Genomic DNA, 14,531 nt, shown 5'->3' on the forward strand with positions numbered 1-14,531 from the left:
TAGAAAGATCCACAGAACTCATCCATTTGAATAATCCGTTGTTTTATTCGGGAGGCAGCAAACATAGCGACGTTTTGACGTAAAGTCTTTTTTGTTATATTGGTTTCCTATGATAGAACACAATGCAAGTCATGTGCAACCTGCAAGTCTTGTACAGTTTGGCAGATATTATTTACCGCCAAATCTCAGCTCTAAACAGCAGACAAGTTGTGAGACTGTTCTAAGACTTGCAGTAATGTGACACATCTTGCCATGTAGCCTGAAACTTAACGTCTGCAAATAAGATGGGTTTAAAGGGAACCTGTCACCTAGAAAATGCATATTAAACCACCAGCAGGACCTTATTGCAGCCTGTAGCATGATTATAAAGGTGTCTGTGTCTTTTCTGTACAATGTGCCAAAAGTCTGAAAAAATACGTTTATTCAACTGGCCACGATATGTAAACGATAGTCTTGAAGTCAAGGGGGCAGCGGCTTTCTCGCCTGAAGTCAAGCGTGCCCCGCCCCTTAGTATTTGATTAATAGGATGTCCAATTCCTTCACTGCTGGGCGCTTGAGCGTAGTCTCACGCATGCTCTTATGTGCAAGTGCCTTATCATTGAGCCTACCTCACAGCAGAGTAGAACAGTGTGCAGACGCCATCACTGCAGGGACACAGCACACATGCAAGGCCACGTTTGAGCGTCCAGTGGTGAAGGAATTGGAATTACTATCAATCAAATGCTAAGGGACCAGAAAGGGGGCGGGGCACGCTTGACTTCAGGCGAGAAAGTCGCTGCCCCCTTGACTTCAAGACTATCATTTACATAGCGTGGCCAGTTGAATAAAAGTCTTTTTTCAGACTTTTGGCGCAGTGCACAGAAAAGACACAGACACCTATAATCATGCTACAGGCTGCAATAAGGTATGGCAGGCGGTTTATTATGCATTTTATAGGTGACAGGTTCCCTTTAAAATTCTTTTTTTTGCTCTTTTGGCATTTCCCATATCTAAAAAACAATATACGGTAGTTTTTCCTGATCTGTTGACTTTTAGTTCCTTCTTACAAAGCATTTTCAACATATAAAACATCAAAATGGCTTCTCTCTTGTGTGAATTCTCTCATGTCTAACAAGGTGTGATTTTTTTGTGAAACATTTCCCACATTCTGAACATAAATATGGCTTTACTCCTGTGTGACTTCTCTGATGAATATTAAGTCTGGTTTTAGTAATAAAACATTTCTCACATTCTGAACATGAATATGGCTTCTCTCCTGTGTGACTTCTCTGATGAATATTAAGTCTGGTTTTTGTTGTAAAACATTTCTCACATTCTAAACATGGATACTGCTTCTCTCTTGTGTGAATTCTCTTGTGTTTAGCAAGACTGGATTTATCTGTGAAACATTTCTCACATTCTGAACATGAATATGGCTTTGCACCAGTGTGACTTCTTTCATGTATAATAAGATCTGCTTTCCATCTATAACATTTCCTACATTCTGAACATGAATATGGTTTCTCTCCTGTGTGAATAATTTCATGTTTCACAAGATATGATTTTTGTGTAAAACATTTCCCACATTTTGAACATAAATATGGTTTCTCTCCTATGTGACTTTTTTCATGTGTAACAAGATTTGATTTATCTTTAAAACATTTCCCACATTCTGAACATGAATATGGCTTCTCTCCTGTGTGAATTCTCATATGTATAACAAGTGTTGATTTATGAGTAAAACAGTTCCCACATTCTGAACATGAATATGGTTTCTCTCCAGTGTGACTTTTCCCATGTCTAATAAGATGGGGTTTAACTCTAAAACATTTTCCACATTCTGAACAAGAATATGGTTTCTCTCCTGTGTGAATTCTCCCATGTATAACAAGACTTGATTTATCTGTAAAACATTTCCCACATTCTGAACATGAATATGGCTTTTCTCCTGTGTGAATTCTCTTATGTTTAACAAGATATGATTTTTTTGTAAAACATTTCCCACATTCTGAACATGAATATGGCTTCTCTCCTGTGTGAATTAGCTCATGTTTAACACAATCTGATTTACGTGTAATGCATTTCCCATATTCCTGCTGTGTTGTATTAATTCTTCTGTGTGTAGAAACTCTTGATTGTTCTGTAAACTCTTTACTACCCTGAAACCTTTTATCCCCTTTCTGACCAGTATTTTTGGTAACAATCTTTAATTGGTTAGGGGAAGGTTCCTCATGATAAGGGGGATTATATAATAGAAGTGTACGTTGAAGTCCTGGGTGTACATTAAATGTAATGAGGTTTTTTCCCGAGGAGCGCTGCAGGACATCTTCAGCTTCTTCTTTATAATTTAGTGATAATATAGCTTTGCCCTTAATCATTTTACTGTAATTCCCTGTGAAAACAAAAAAAGGAATTTGCGATAATTTTTCAAACCACAGAGTGGACAAACATATAAATATTCCTATTAGGCTGTAATTGGATATATGGTATAAACCAGCTCTGCCTCTAATGCCACCAGATGTCAGGTAGCTATCCTATAAGTCAGGGTCTGACCTTTTAAACAGGTCTTGAGCTATGACTTGGATAATGATTAAGTCAGCATCATTAGCTGCTCAGTACAAGATGCAGTCTCCCAGGTCCTGGTGTGAGATCCTCCTTCCTCCAGCAGCAGGTTCAGTGTGTAATTACAGCTCCTGTTATTTTACTGCAGCCTGGACTAAGCTTGTGTGAGACAGCAGCAGCGGGGGAGGAGGTACACTGAGAGGAGCACGTCACTTATAGGGGGTGTCTCACTTCAGCAAATAGCATTTATTATGTAGAGGAAGTTAATAAAAGCCACTTACTAATGTATTCTGATTGTCCATATTGCTTCCTTTCCCGGCTAGATTCATTTTTCCATCACATTATACACTGCTCGTTTCCATGGTTATGACCACCCTCTAATCCAGCATCGGTGGCCGTGCATGCAAACTATAGGGAAAAGCACTATCACGGTCCCAACCACCAGAGAGGCCGGCGCTTTTTCCTATAGTGTGCAAGCATGACCGCCCCTGATGAATTGCAGGGTGGTTGTAACCATGGAAACGAGCAGTGCATAATGTGATGGAAAAATGAATCCAGCCAGCAAAAGGAAGCAATATGAATAATTACAATACATTAGTAAGTGGTTTGTATTAACTTCCTCTACATAATAAAGGCTATTTGCTGCAGTAAGACAACCCCTTTAAAGAACAGATGGACGCTGGGAAGACACAGAGTGAGAAACGAAAATGACCTCAAAGGGTTAGGAGTCTGAAGTCTGTACAGCCTAATGGCCACCCAGTCCCCAGACCTCAGGTTTATAGACATCTTCAGGATGCAGTGGATTAGACAGAGTGAGGTCATCAATCAGAACCTGTAATAAAGGTCTCCGGCACCTTGTTGGGTCCATTACACTAAGAATTCAGGATGTTCTAAGGGGAACGAGGGTCCTATCAAGAATTAAGACGGTGGAGCTAATGACGTGTCCTGTGAGTGCAGGTGACCATCACTGAGACGTCTGTGTCTGTACAATAATCACATGTGACATCGGAGCTTCCTGATAATCATGGAGCTGAGGACAGGAGTGCACCGGAAGGAAGGAACAAACACAACAACCAAACAGCTTTAACCACTTAATGACTAGGCTGGTTGTCACTAAATGACCTTTTTTTTGTATTCTGATTGTTATATTCCAAGACATAAAACTTTTATATTTGTGTCTGTGGCCGTACGAGGACTTGTGTTTTGTGACATGAGTTGTACATTTCAATGGAACCATTTACTTGTAATTAATGGTTTCACTTTTATTATTTTTATTTTATTTTTGCTGTTTTCTTTGGCGTTCTGTCATAAAGGGAGTTTAACTCTTAGGCTACTTTCACACTGGCGTTTCGTCTTTCCGTTTCTGAGATTCGTTCAGGGCTCTCACAAGCGTCCAAAACGGATCAGTTTGGCCCTAATGCCTTCTGAATGGAAAAGGATCCGCTCAGAATGCGTCAGTTTGCCTCCGTTCCGTCTCCATTCCGCTCTGGAGGCTGCTTGCAGCGTTTTGTTGTCCGTCTGACGAAACTGAGCCAAACGGATCCGTCCTGGCACACAATGTAAGTCAATAGTGGACGGATCCGTTTTCTATGACACAATCTGACACAATAGAAAACGGATCCGTCCACTATTGACTTTCAATGGTGTTCAAGATGGATCCGCCTTGGCTATGTTAAAGATAATACAAACGGATCCGTTCTGAACAGATGCATGCGGTGGTATTATCTGAACGGATCCGTCTGTGCAGATCCGTGACGGATCCGCCCCAAACGCGAGTGTGAAAGTAGCCTTAGGATACCAGAGTTTTTTTCGTTTTTGCGTTTTAATTTTTCTTCCCTGTCTTCCTGGAGCTATAACTTTTTTGATTTTCCGTTCACATATCCATATAAGGGGTTGTTTTTTACGGGACAAGTTGCACTTTCTAGCGCTACCATGTAGCGGGAATCAAGAAGAAAATTCCAAATGGGGTGGAATTGGAAAACAAATGCAAATCCTCCACAGTTTTATGGATTTTGTCCCTAGGGTGTTCCCTTCATTCTCTGGGTCAGTCCGATTACAGCCATACCAGATATGTACACGTTTTATAGGTTTAAATACTGAAAAAAGTTAATTAAAACCACATTCTGAACCCATAACCTTTGTACAGTTATCTCTCCTGAGCTGTGAGGGGCTCATTTTCTGCGGGATCTGTACTTTTTATTGATACCATTTTCGAGTGTGTGTTTTTTCTCACATTTTTTTTCCAATATTTTCTGAGAAGAGAAACAATGAAAAAAGTGGTGAATAGATCATTTTGATACTTTTTCCATTACGCCATTCGCCGTATTGGAAAAAAACGGTCACTGCTGAATAGCTGGGGGCTGTTACCATAGTAACAAATAGCACCGGGGTTCTGTGCACCACATGTTACTATAGGACTGTAGCACTGACACCTCTGTCTTCTCCAAGTACTGCAGATGCCGTGTATTATAGAGCAGCCATCTATTGTGGGGGTGGGGGAGGGCAGAGATCGTCAGCGTAAGGCCTTCTTCACACCACGTCTGTACATGTCACTGCGCACACGTGTATACACTGCACATGACGGCTCTTACCTTGTGATATAAGAGGCTGGTGCTCCTCCATTACATGTCCTGCACACACGTGTATACACTGCACATGACGGGTCTTACCCTGTGATATAAGAGGCTGGTGCTCCTCCATTACATGTCACTGCACACACGTGTATACACTGCACATGACGGCTCTTACCTTGTGATATAAGAGGCTGGTGCTCCTCCATTACATGTCACTGCACACACGTGTATACACTGCACATGACGGCTCTTACCCTGTGATATAAGAGGCTGGTGATCCTCCATTACATGTCACTGCACACACGTGTATACACTGCACATGACGGCTCTTACCTTGTGATATAAGAGGCTGGTGCTCCTCCATTACATGTCACTGCACACACGTGTATACAGTGCACATGACGGCTCTTACCCTGTGATATAAGAGGCTGGTGCTCCTCCATTACATGTCACTGCATACACGTGTATACACTGCACATGACGGCTCTTACCTTGTGATATAAGAGGCTGGAGCTCCTCCATTACATGTCACTGCACACACGTGTATATGCTGCACATGACGGCTCTTACCTTGTGATATAAGAGGCTGATGCTCCTCCATTACATGTCACTGCACACACGTGTATACACTGCACATGACGGCTCTTACCCTGTGATATAAGAGGCTGGTGCTCCTACATTACATGTCACTGCACACACGTGTATACACTGTACATGATGGCTCTTACCTTGTGATATAAGAGGCTGGTGCTCCTCCATTACATGTCACTGCACACACGTGTATACACTGCACATGACGGCTCTTACCCTGTGATATAAGAGGCTGGAGCTCCTCCATTACATGTCACTGCACACACGTGTACACACTGTACATGATGGCTCTTACCTTGTGATATAAGAGGCTGGTGCTCCTCCATTACATGTCACTGCACACACTGCACATGACGGCTGTTACCCTGTGATATAAGAGGCTGGTGCTCCTCCATTACATGTCACTGCTCACACGTGTATACACTGCACATGACGGCTCTTACTCTGTGATATAAGAGGCTGGTGCTTCTCCATTACATGTCACTGCACACACGTGTATACACTGCACATGACGGCTCTTACCCTGTGATATAAGAGGCTGGTGCTCCTCCATTACATGTCACTGCTCACACGTGTATACACTGCACATGACGGCTCTTACTCTGTGATATAAGAGGCTGGTGCTTCTCCATTACATGTCACTGCTCACACGTGTATACACTGCACATGACGGCTCTTACTCTGTGATATAAGAGGCTGGTGCTTCTCCATTACATGTCACTGCACACACATGTATACACTGCACATGACGGCTCTTACCCTGTGATATAAGAGGCTGGTGCTCCTCCATTACATGTCACTGCTCACACGTGTATACACTGCACATGACGGCTCTTACTCTGTGATATAAGAGGCTGGTGCTCCTCCATTACATGTCACTGCACACACGTGTATACACTGCACATGACGGCTCTTACCCTGTGATATAAGAGGCTGGTGCTCCTCCATTACATGTCACTGCACACACGTGTATACACTGCACATGACGGCTCTTACCTTGTGATATAAGAGGCTGGTGCTCCTCCATTACATGTCACTGCACACACGTGTATACACTGCACATGACGGCTCTTACCATGTGATATAAGAGGCTGGTGCTCCTCCATTACATGACACTGCACACACGTCTACACACTGCACATGACGGCTCTTACCTTGTGATATAAGAGGCTGGTGCTCCTCCATTACATGTCACTGCACACACGTGTACACACTGCACATGACGGCTCTTACCCTGTGATATAAGAGGCTGGTGATCCTCCATTACATGACACTGCACACACATGTACACACTGCACATGACAGGTCTTACCTTGTGATATAAGAGGCTGGTGCTCCTCCATTACATGTCACTGCACACACGTGTATACACTGCACATGACGGCTCTCACCCTGTGATATAAGAGGCTGGTGCTCCTCCATTACATGTCACTGCACACACGTGTATACACTGCACATGACGGCTCTTACCTTGTGATATAAGAGGCTGGTGCTCCTCCATTACATGTCCTGCACACACGTGTATACACTGCACATGACGGGTCTTACCCTGTGATATAAGAGGCTGGTGCTCCTCCATTACATGTCACTGCACACACGTGTATACACTGCACATGACGGCTCTTACCTTGTGATATAAGAGGCTGGTGCTCCTCCATTACATGTCACTGCACACACGTGTATACACTGCACATGACGGCTCTTACCCTGTGATATAAGAGGCTGGTGATCCTCCATTACATGTCACTGCACACACGTGTATACACTGCACATGACGGCTCTTACCTTGTGATATAAGAGGCTGGTGCTCCTCCATTACATGTCACTGCACACACGTGTATACAGTGCACATGACGGCTCTTACCCTGTGATATAAGAGGCTGGTGCTCCTCCATTACATGTCACTGCATACACGTGTATACACTGCACATGACGGCTCTTACCTTGTGATATAAGAGGCTGGAGCTCCTCCATTACATGTCACTGCACACACGTGTATATGCTGCACATGACGGCTCTTACCTTGTGATATAAGAGGCTGATGCTCCTCCATTACATGTCACTGCACACACGTGTATACACTGCACATGACGGCTCTTACCCTGTGATATAAGAGGCTGGTGCTCCTACATTACATGTCACTGCACACACGTGTATACACTGTACATGATGGCTCTTACCTTGTGATATAAGAGGCTGGTGCTCCTCCATTACATGTCACTGCACACACGTGTATACACTGCACATGACGGCTCTTACCCTGTGATATAAGAGGCTGGAGCTCCTCCATTACATGTCACTGCACACACGTGTACACACTGTACATGATGGCTCTTACCTTGTGATATAAGAGGCTGGTGCTCCTCCATTACATGTCACTGCACACACTGCACATGACGGCTGTTACCCTGTGATATAAGAGGCTGGTGCTCCTCCATTACATGTCACTGCTCACACGTGTATACACTGCACATGACGGCTCTTACTCTGTGATATAAGAGGCTGGTGCTCTCCATTACATGTCACTGCACACACGTGTATACACTGCACATGACGGCTCTTACCCTGTGATATAAGAGGCTGGTGCTCCTCCATTACATGTCACTGCTCACACGTGTATACACTGCACATGACGGCTCTTACTCTGTGATATAAGAGGCTGGTGCTTCTCCATTACATGTCACTGCTCACACGTGTATACACTGCACATGACGGCTCTTACTCTGTGATATAAGAGGCTGGTGCTTCTCCATTACATGTCACTGCACACACGTGTATACACTGCACATGACGGCTCTTACCCTGTGATATAAGAGGCTGGTGCTCCTCCATTACATGTCACTGCTCACACGTGTATACACTGCACATGACGGCTCTTACTCTGTGATATAAGAGGCTGGTGCTCCTCCATTACATGTCACTGCACACACGTGTATACACTGCACATGACGGCTCTTACCCTGTGATATAAGAGGCTGGTGCTCCTCCATTACATGTCACTGCACACACGTGTATACACTGCACATGACGGCTCTTACCTTGTGATATAAGAGGCTGGTGCTCCTCCATTACATGTCACTGCACACACGTGTATACACTGCACATGACGGCTCTTACCCTGTGATATAAGAGGCTGGTGCTCCTCCATTACATGACACTGCACACACGTGTACACACTGCACATGACGGCTCTTACCTTGTGATATAAGAGGCTGGTGCTCCTCCATTACATGTCACTGCACACACGTGTATACACTGCACATGACGGCTCTTACCCTGTGATATAAGAGGCTGGTGCTCCTCCATTACATGTACACTGCACACACGTGTATACACTGCACATGACGGCTCTTACCTTGTGATATAAGAGGCTGGTGCTCCTCCATTACATGTCACTGCACACACGTGTATACACTGCACATGACGGCTCTACCCTGTGATATAAGAGGCTGGTGCTCCTCCATTACATGTCACTGCACACACGTGTATACACTGCACATGACGGCTCTTACCTTGTGATATAAGAGGCTGGTGCTCCTCCATTACATGTCACTGCACACACGTGTATACACTGCACATGACGGGTCTTACCCTGTGATATAAGAGGCTGGTGCTCCTCCATTACATGTCACTGCACACACGTGTATACACTGCACATGACGGCTCTTACCTTGTGATATAAGAGGCTGGTGCTCCTCCATTACATGTCACTGCACACACGTGTATACACTGCACATGACGGCTCTTACCCTTGTGATATAAGAGGCTGGTGATCCTCCATTACATGTCACTGCACACACGTGTATACACTGCACATGACGGCTCTTACCTTGTGATATAAGAGGCTGGTGCTCCTCCATTACATGTCACTGCACACACGTGTATACAGTGCACATGACGGCTCTTACCCTGTGATATAAGAGGCTGGTGCTCCTCCATTACATGTCACTGCATACACGTGTATACACTGCACATGACGGCTCTTACCTTGTGATATAAGAGGCTGGAGCTCCTCCATTACATGTCACTGCACACACGTGTATATGCTGCACATGACGGCTCTTACCTTGTGATATAAGAGGCTGATGCTCCTCCATTACATGTCACTGCACACACGTGTATACACTGCACATGACGGCTCTTACCCTGTGATATAAGAGGCTGGTGCTCCTCCATTACATGTCACTGCACACACGTGTATACACTGTACATGATGGCTCTTACCTTGTGATATAAGAGGCTGGTGCTCCTCCATTACATGTCACTGCACACACGTGTATACACTGCACATGACGGCTCTTACCCTGTGATATAAGAGGCTGGAGCTCCTCCATTACATGTCACTGCACACACGTGTACACACTGTACATGATGGCTCTTACCTTGTGATATAAGAGGCTGGTGCTCCTCCATTACATGTCACTGCACACACTGCACATGACGGCTGTTACCCTGTGATATAAGAGGCTGGTGCTCCTCCATTACATGTCACTGCTCACACGTGTATACACTGCACATGACGGCTCTTACTCTGTGATATAAGAGGCTGGTGCTTCTCCATTACATGTCACTGCACACACGTGTATACACTGCACATGACGGCTCTTACCCTGTGATATAAGAGGCTGGTGCTCCTCCATTACATGTCACTGCTCACACGTGTATACACTGCACATGACGGCTCTTACTCTGTGATATAAGAGGCTGGTGCTTCTCCATTACATGTCACTGCTCACACGTGTATACACTGCACATGACGGCTCTACTCTGTGATATAAGAGGCTGGTGCTTCTCCATTACATGTCACTGCACACACATGTATACACTGCACATGACGGCTCTTACCCTGTGATATAAGAGGCTGGTGCTCCTCCATTACATGTCACTGCTCACACAGTGTATACACTGCACATGACGGCTCTTACCTCTGTGATATAAGAGGCTGGTGCTCCTCCATTACATGTCACTGCACACACGTGTATACACTGCACATGACGGCTCTTACCCTGTGATATAAGAGGCTGGTGCTCCTCCATTACATGTCACTGCACACACGTGTATACACTGCACATGACGGCTCTTACCTTGTGATATAAGAGGCTGGTGCTCCTCCATTACATGTCACTGCACACACGTGTATACACTGCACATGACGGCTCTTACCATGTGATATAAGAGGCTGGTGCTCCTCCATTACATGACACTGCACACACGTCTACACACTGCACATGACGGCTCTTACCTTGTGATATAAGAGGCTGGTGCTCCTCCATTACATGTCACTGCACACACGTGTACACACTGCACATGACGGCTCTTACCCTGTGATATAAGAGGCTGGTGATCCTCCATTACATGACACTGCACACACATGTACACACTGCACATGACAGGTCTTACCTTGTGATATAAGAGGCTGGTGCTCCTCCATTACATGTCACTGCACACACGTGTATACACTGCACATGACGGCTCTCACCCTGTGATATAAGAGGCTGGTGCTCCTCCATTACATGTCACTGCACACACGTGTATACACTGCACATGACGGCTCTTACCTTGTGATATAAGAGGCTGGTGCTCCTCCATTACATGTCACTGCACACACGTGTACACACTGCACATGACAGCTCTTACCCTGTGATATAAGAGGCTGGTGCTCCTCCATTACATGTCACTGCACACACGTGTATACACTGCACATGACAGCTCTTACCCTGTGATATAAGAGGCTGGTGCTCCTCCATTACATGTTACTGCACACACGTGTATACACTGCACATGACGGCTCTTACCTTGTGATATAAGGGGCTGGTGCTCCTCCATTACATGTCACTGCACACACGTGTATACACTGCACATGACGGCTCTTACCCTGTGATATAAGAGGCTGGTGCTCCTCCATCATGGCCTCCTTGTACAGATCCTTGTGTCCTTCTATATACTCCCACTCCTCCATGGAGAAATAGACAGTGACGTCCTGACACCTTATAGGAACCTGAGAACACAATGACACCGTCATCACCCAGACCCCTCCAGTGCTGTTACTGGAGAATTTCCCAGCATTCCCAGCAGTGTCACCTCTCCAGTCAGCAGCTCCATCATCTTGTGGGTGAGCTCTAGGATCTTCTGCTCATGTATCAGGGGGTGAGGGGGAGGCTCTGTGATGGGGTGAGGGGTCCTGCTCCGCCCTCCTGACTCCTGGAGATGGTTGATGGGAGTCACACAGTCCCCCGATGTCTTCTTCACTATTGTGTACTCCTGTGGATGGAGAGAGACACTTAGGGAATAAACCCTTCAGGGGCCATGTGCTCTCCTCCGGCCCTCTCCTCCTGGTCCAACGTGCCTACTTACCTTCTCATGGCTCCTACAACATGACTATTGGTCACTGGTCACATGATACATCACTCACCATACTGGGGGCTGATCTTCAGGTTCTCCGTCACTTGGAAGGTCTGGAGGCCGTTCTCCAGGACCCTGGACTCTTCCTATCACTTCCTCTGATGGATTCTCCTTCCCGATGTCTGACTTGTTACAGAATAAAATAAAGAGGAGAGAAATCTAGAAAAGTTTACCTCTCCGCTCAGCAGGGAGATGATCTCCAAGGTGAGGTCTAATATTCTTCTGCTGATCTCCTTCCTGTCCATCCTTGGTGGTCATTCAGGAGAAGAGGAGAGAACTGGAGGAGCTGGAGGCTTCTAGTACTGCAGGTGCCTTTATGAGAAGAGGAGAAGAAATCATCCAGGGAACAAGACCAGATGTCACCTCCAGAACCGCACTTCCTGAGCCTGGAGGGGCCCCGCTTCTCAGGGCCCCTACCATATGGATTCCAGGGGCCCCAACATGGAGATTTCTGGTGGCTCCACAGGAGATAAATGTCTGGTAGATGCAGGTCCCACCTCTGGGCTGTGCTCAGCTGTGTCCACAACTCCTAGAGAAGAAACTGGAGAGAGCTGAGCTCAGGCCATTCTGAGCTCCATTCATTCTCCTCCTGGATGCAGGGGCCCCTCACCAGGACAGTCAGGGGGCAGCGAATGATGACAACCCCCACTATCCCTACTACTCCTCCCCCATCATACTAAGCTGAGGAGCAGAGAAGGATTCCTTGTGTGTAATGGAGGAGAATCTCCAGAGGTGACATGTCTGAGCTCTCCACCACACTGTCTCCTCACAGCTCATCTTACCTGCAGGCTGGAGGAATGGCTGATACCAGAGAGAACAAGAGCCCTGACTACCGACCAGGACCTGCCCAGTATCTGCTGCACTGCCAGAGCTGAAGGACCTGGGGTGATGTCACAGTCATCTGATCAGTGCAGGGGGCGGAGCTCAGCAGCAAAAAGGACCACATGACAATGACATCACCCCAGGTCCTAGAAGTACTAGAAGCCTCCAGCTCCTTCAGTTCTCTCCTCTTCTCCTGAATGACCACCCAGGATGGACAGGAAGGAGATCAGCAGAAGAATATTAGACCTCACCTTGGAGATCATCTCCCTGCTGAGCGGAGAGGTAAACTTTTCTAGATTTCTCTCCTCTTTATTGTATTCTGTAACCATCGGGAAGGAGAATCCATCATAGGAAGTGATAGGAAGAGTCCGGGGTCCTGGAGAACGGCCTCCAGACCTTTCAAGTGATGGAGAACCTGAAGATCAGCCCCCAATATAGTGAGTGATGTGTCATGTGTGTAGCCCTAGTTGGGGGGTATGAGTAATATCCTTCCCACCACAGACTCTGGCGCTGACCTGTGTGTATAATGGGACCTAGAGCCTTCGCTGAATGGAAGAGTGGGAACATAAGTGAAGTATATCAGTGCCTCCACCCAGGTTAGAGCCTCTGTATTACAGGGAGGATCTCCTCCTGGGACTTATACATGAAGTATAGTGAGCAGCCTTAACAAGGATTACTGGACTAACCTCACAGTCTGAAAAATACATATAGATGCCACATACGGTTATAACAGTATCTTTATAAGGGTAAGAATGATAATAGTGCATACATGCAGTGTGCTGAGAACGCAGCAGTACTACAATAACCAGGGATCCTGCACCAACCTTAAGTTATATACCCGGGTATATAATATGAGTCCTGTGCACGATACCTCCAGACAACAGATGAGATGATCCAGGTGCAGGGGTTCCTCTGGATGACTGTAGATCCAGGACTCTTTCAGATGACAGACAGCTGATCAGAAGAAGAAGATGATGATGATGATGAAAGGATGTCTTCCAAGCAGCAACCAGGGCAGCAGCAACAGTAGTAGATGCAGGCCTGACTACCCTAACACTGAGTCCTTAACCTGCCAACTAATCTACCAGTGCAACCGGGCCTCTAACTATCTAGTTGGCCGTCGGAAGCCTAACCTATCACTACCCTGAACTATATACTGATCCCTAACTACAATTACTAGCTAGATTCTGTGAATATATATAAGTAACGAGACATAAGACGTCTCCTTCCTGCAGCTCTGTCCCTCATGGCTCTGACTCACTGTGCTTACAAAACAATCCTTGCACTGAATCTCTGGGGTTTCTGAAGCAAAGCAGCAGGGGCAAAAAGCCCAAACACCCTACATCTCATCAGACTAAGAGTTATGTTGCAGGAGCCATGAGAAGGTAAATAGGCATGTTGTACCCAGGAGGAAAGGGCTGGAGGAGAGCACATGAACAGTGAAGGTAGCAGTCACTACCGGGCCCAGGAGCCTGAGTGGGCCCAAAGACCCTTGTGGTGCATAAGAAGACACCAGTATTATAGAAAGTACATGTTGGTCAAGTTACAACTTTTGCTGGACGGAAGGGGTTAGGTCAAGAATTCGACATGGGGGGGAAGGGT

At 46.0% G+C, this 14,531-nt stretch overlaps 1 protein-coding gene across 1 annotated transcript; it reads right to left on the reverse strand.

The window, feature by feature from the left end:
• Positions 1-931: 931 nt before the first annotated feature.
• LOC122937899 (zinc finger protein OZF-like) lies at positions 932-11,636 on the reverse strand. The gene is made up of 2 exons (XM_044293082.1): positions 11,580-11,636; positions 932-2,371 (listed from the first exon to the last, which is right to left on the reverse strand). Exons 1-2 carry the CDS (start codon positions 11,611-11,613, stop codon positions 1,071-1,073), a joined length of 1,335 nt encoding a protein of 444 aa, XP_044149017.1. The 5' UTR covers positions 11,614-11,636; the 3' UTR covers positions 932-1,070.
• Positions 11,637-14,531: the final 2,895 nt, after the last annotated feature.

This window comes from Bufo gargarizans, chromosome 1, assembly GCF_014858855.1.
Source record: "Bufo gargarizans isolate SCDJY-AF-19 chromosome 1, ASM1485885v1, whole genome shotgun sequence".
In the NCBI taxonomy this organism is placed as follows: Eukaryota; Metazoa; Chordata; class Amphibia; order Anura; family Bufonidae; genus Bufo; species Bufo gargarizans.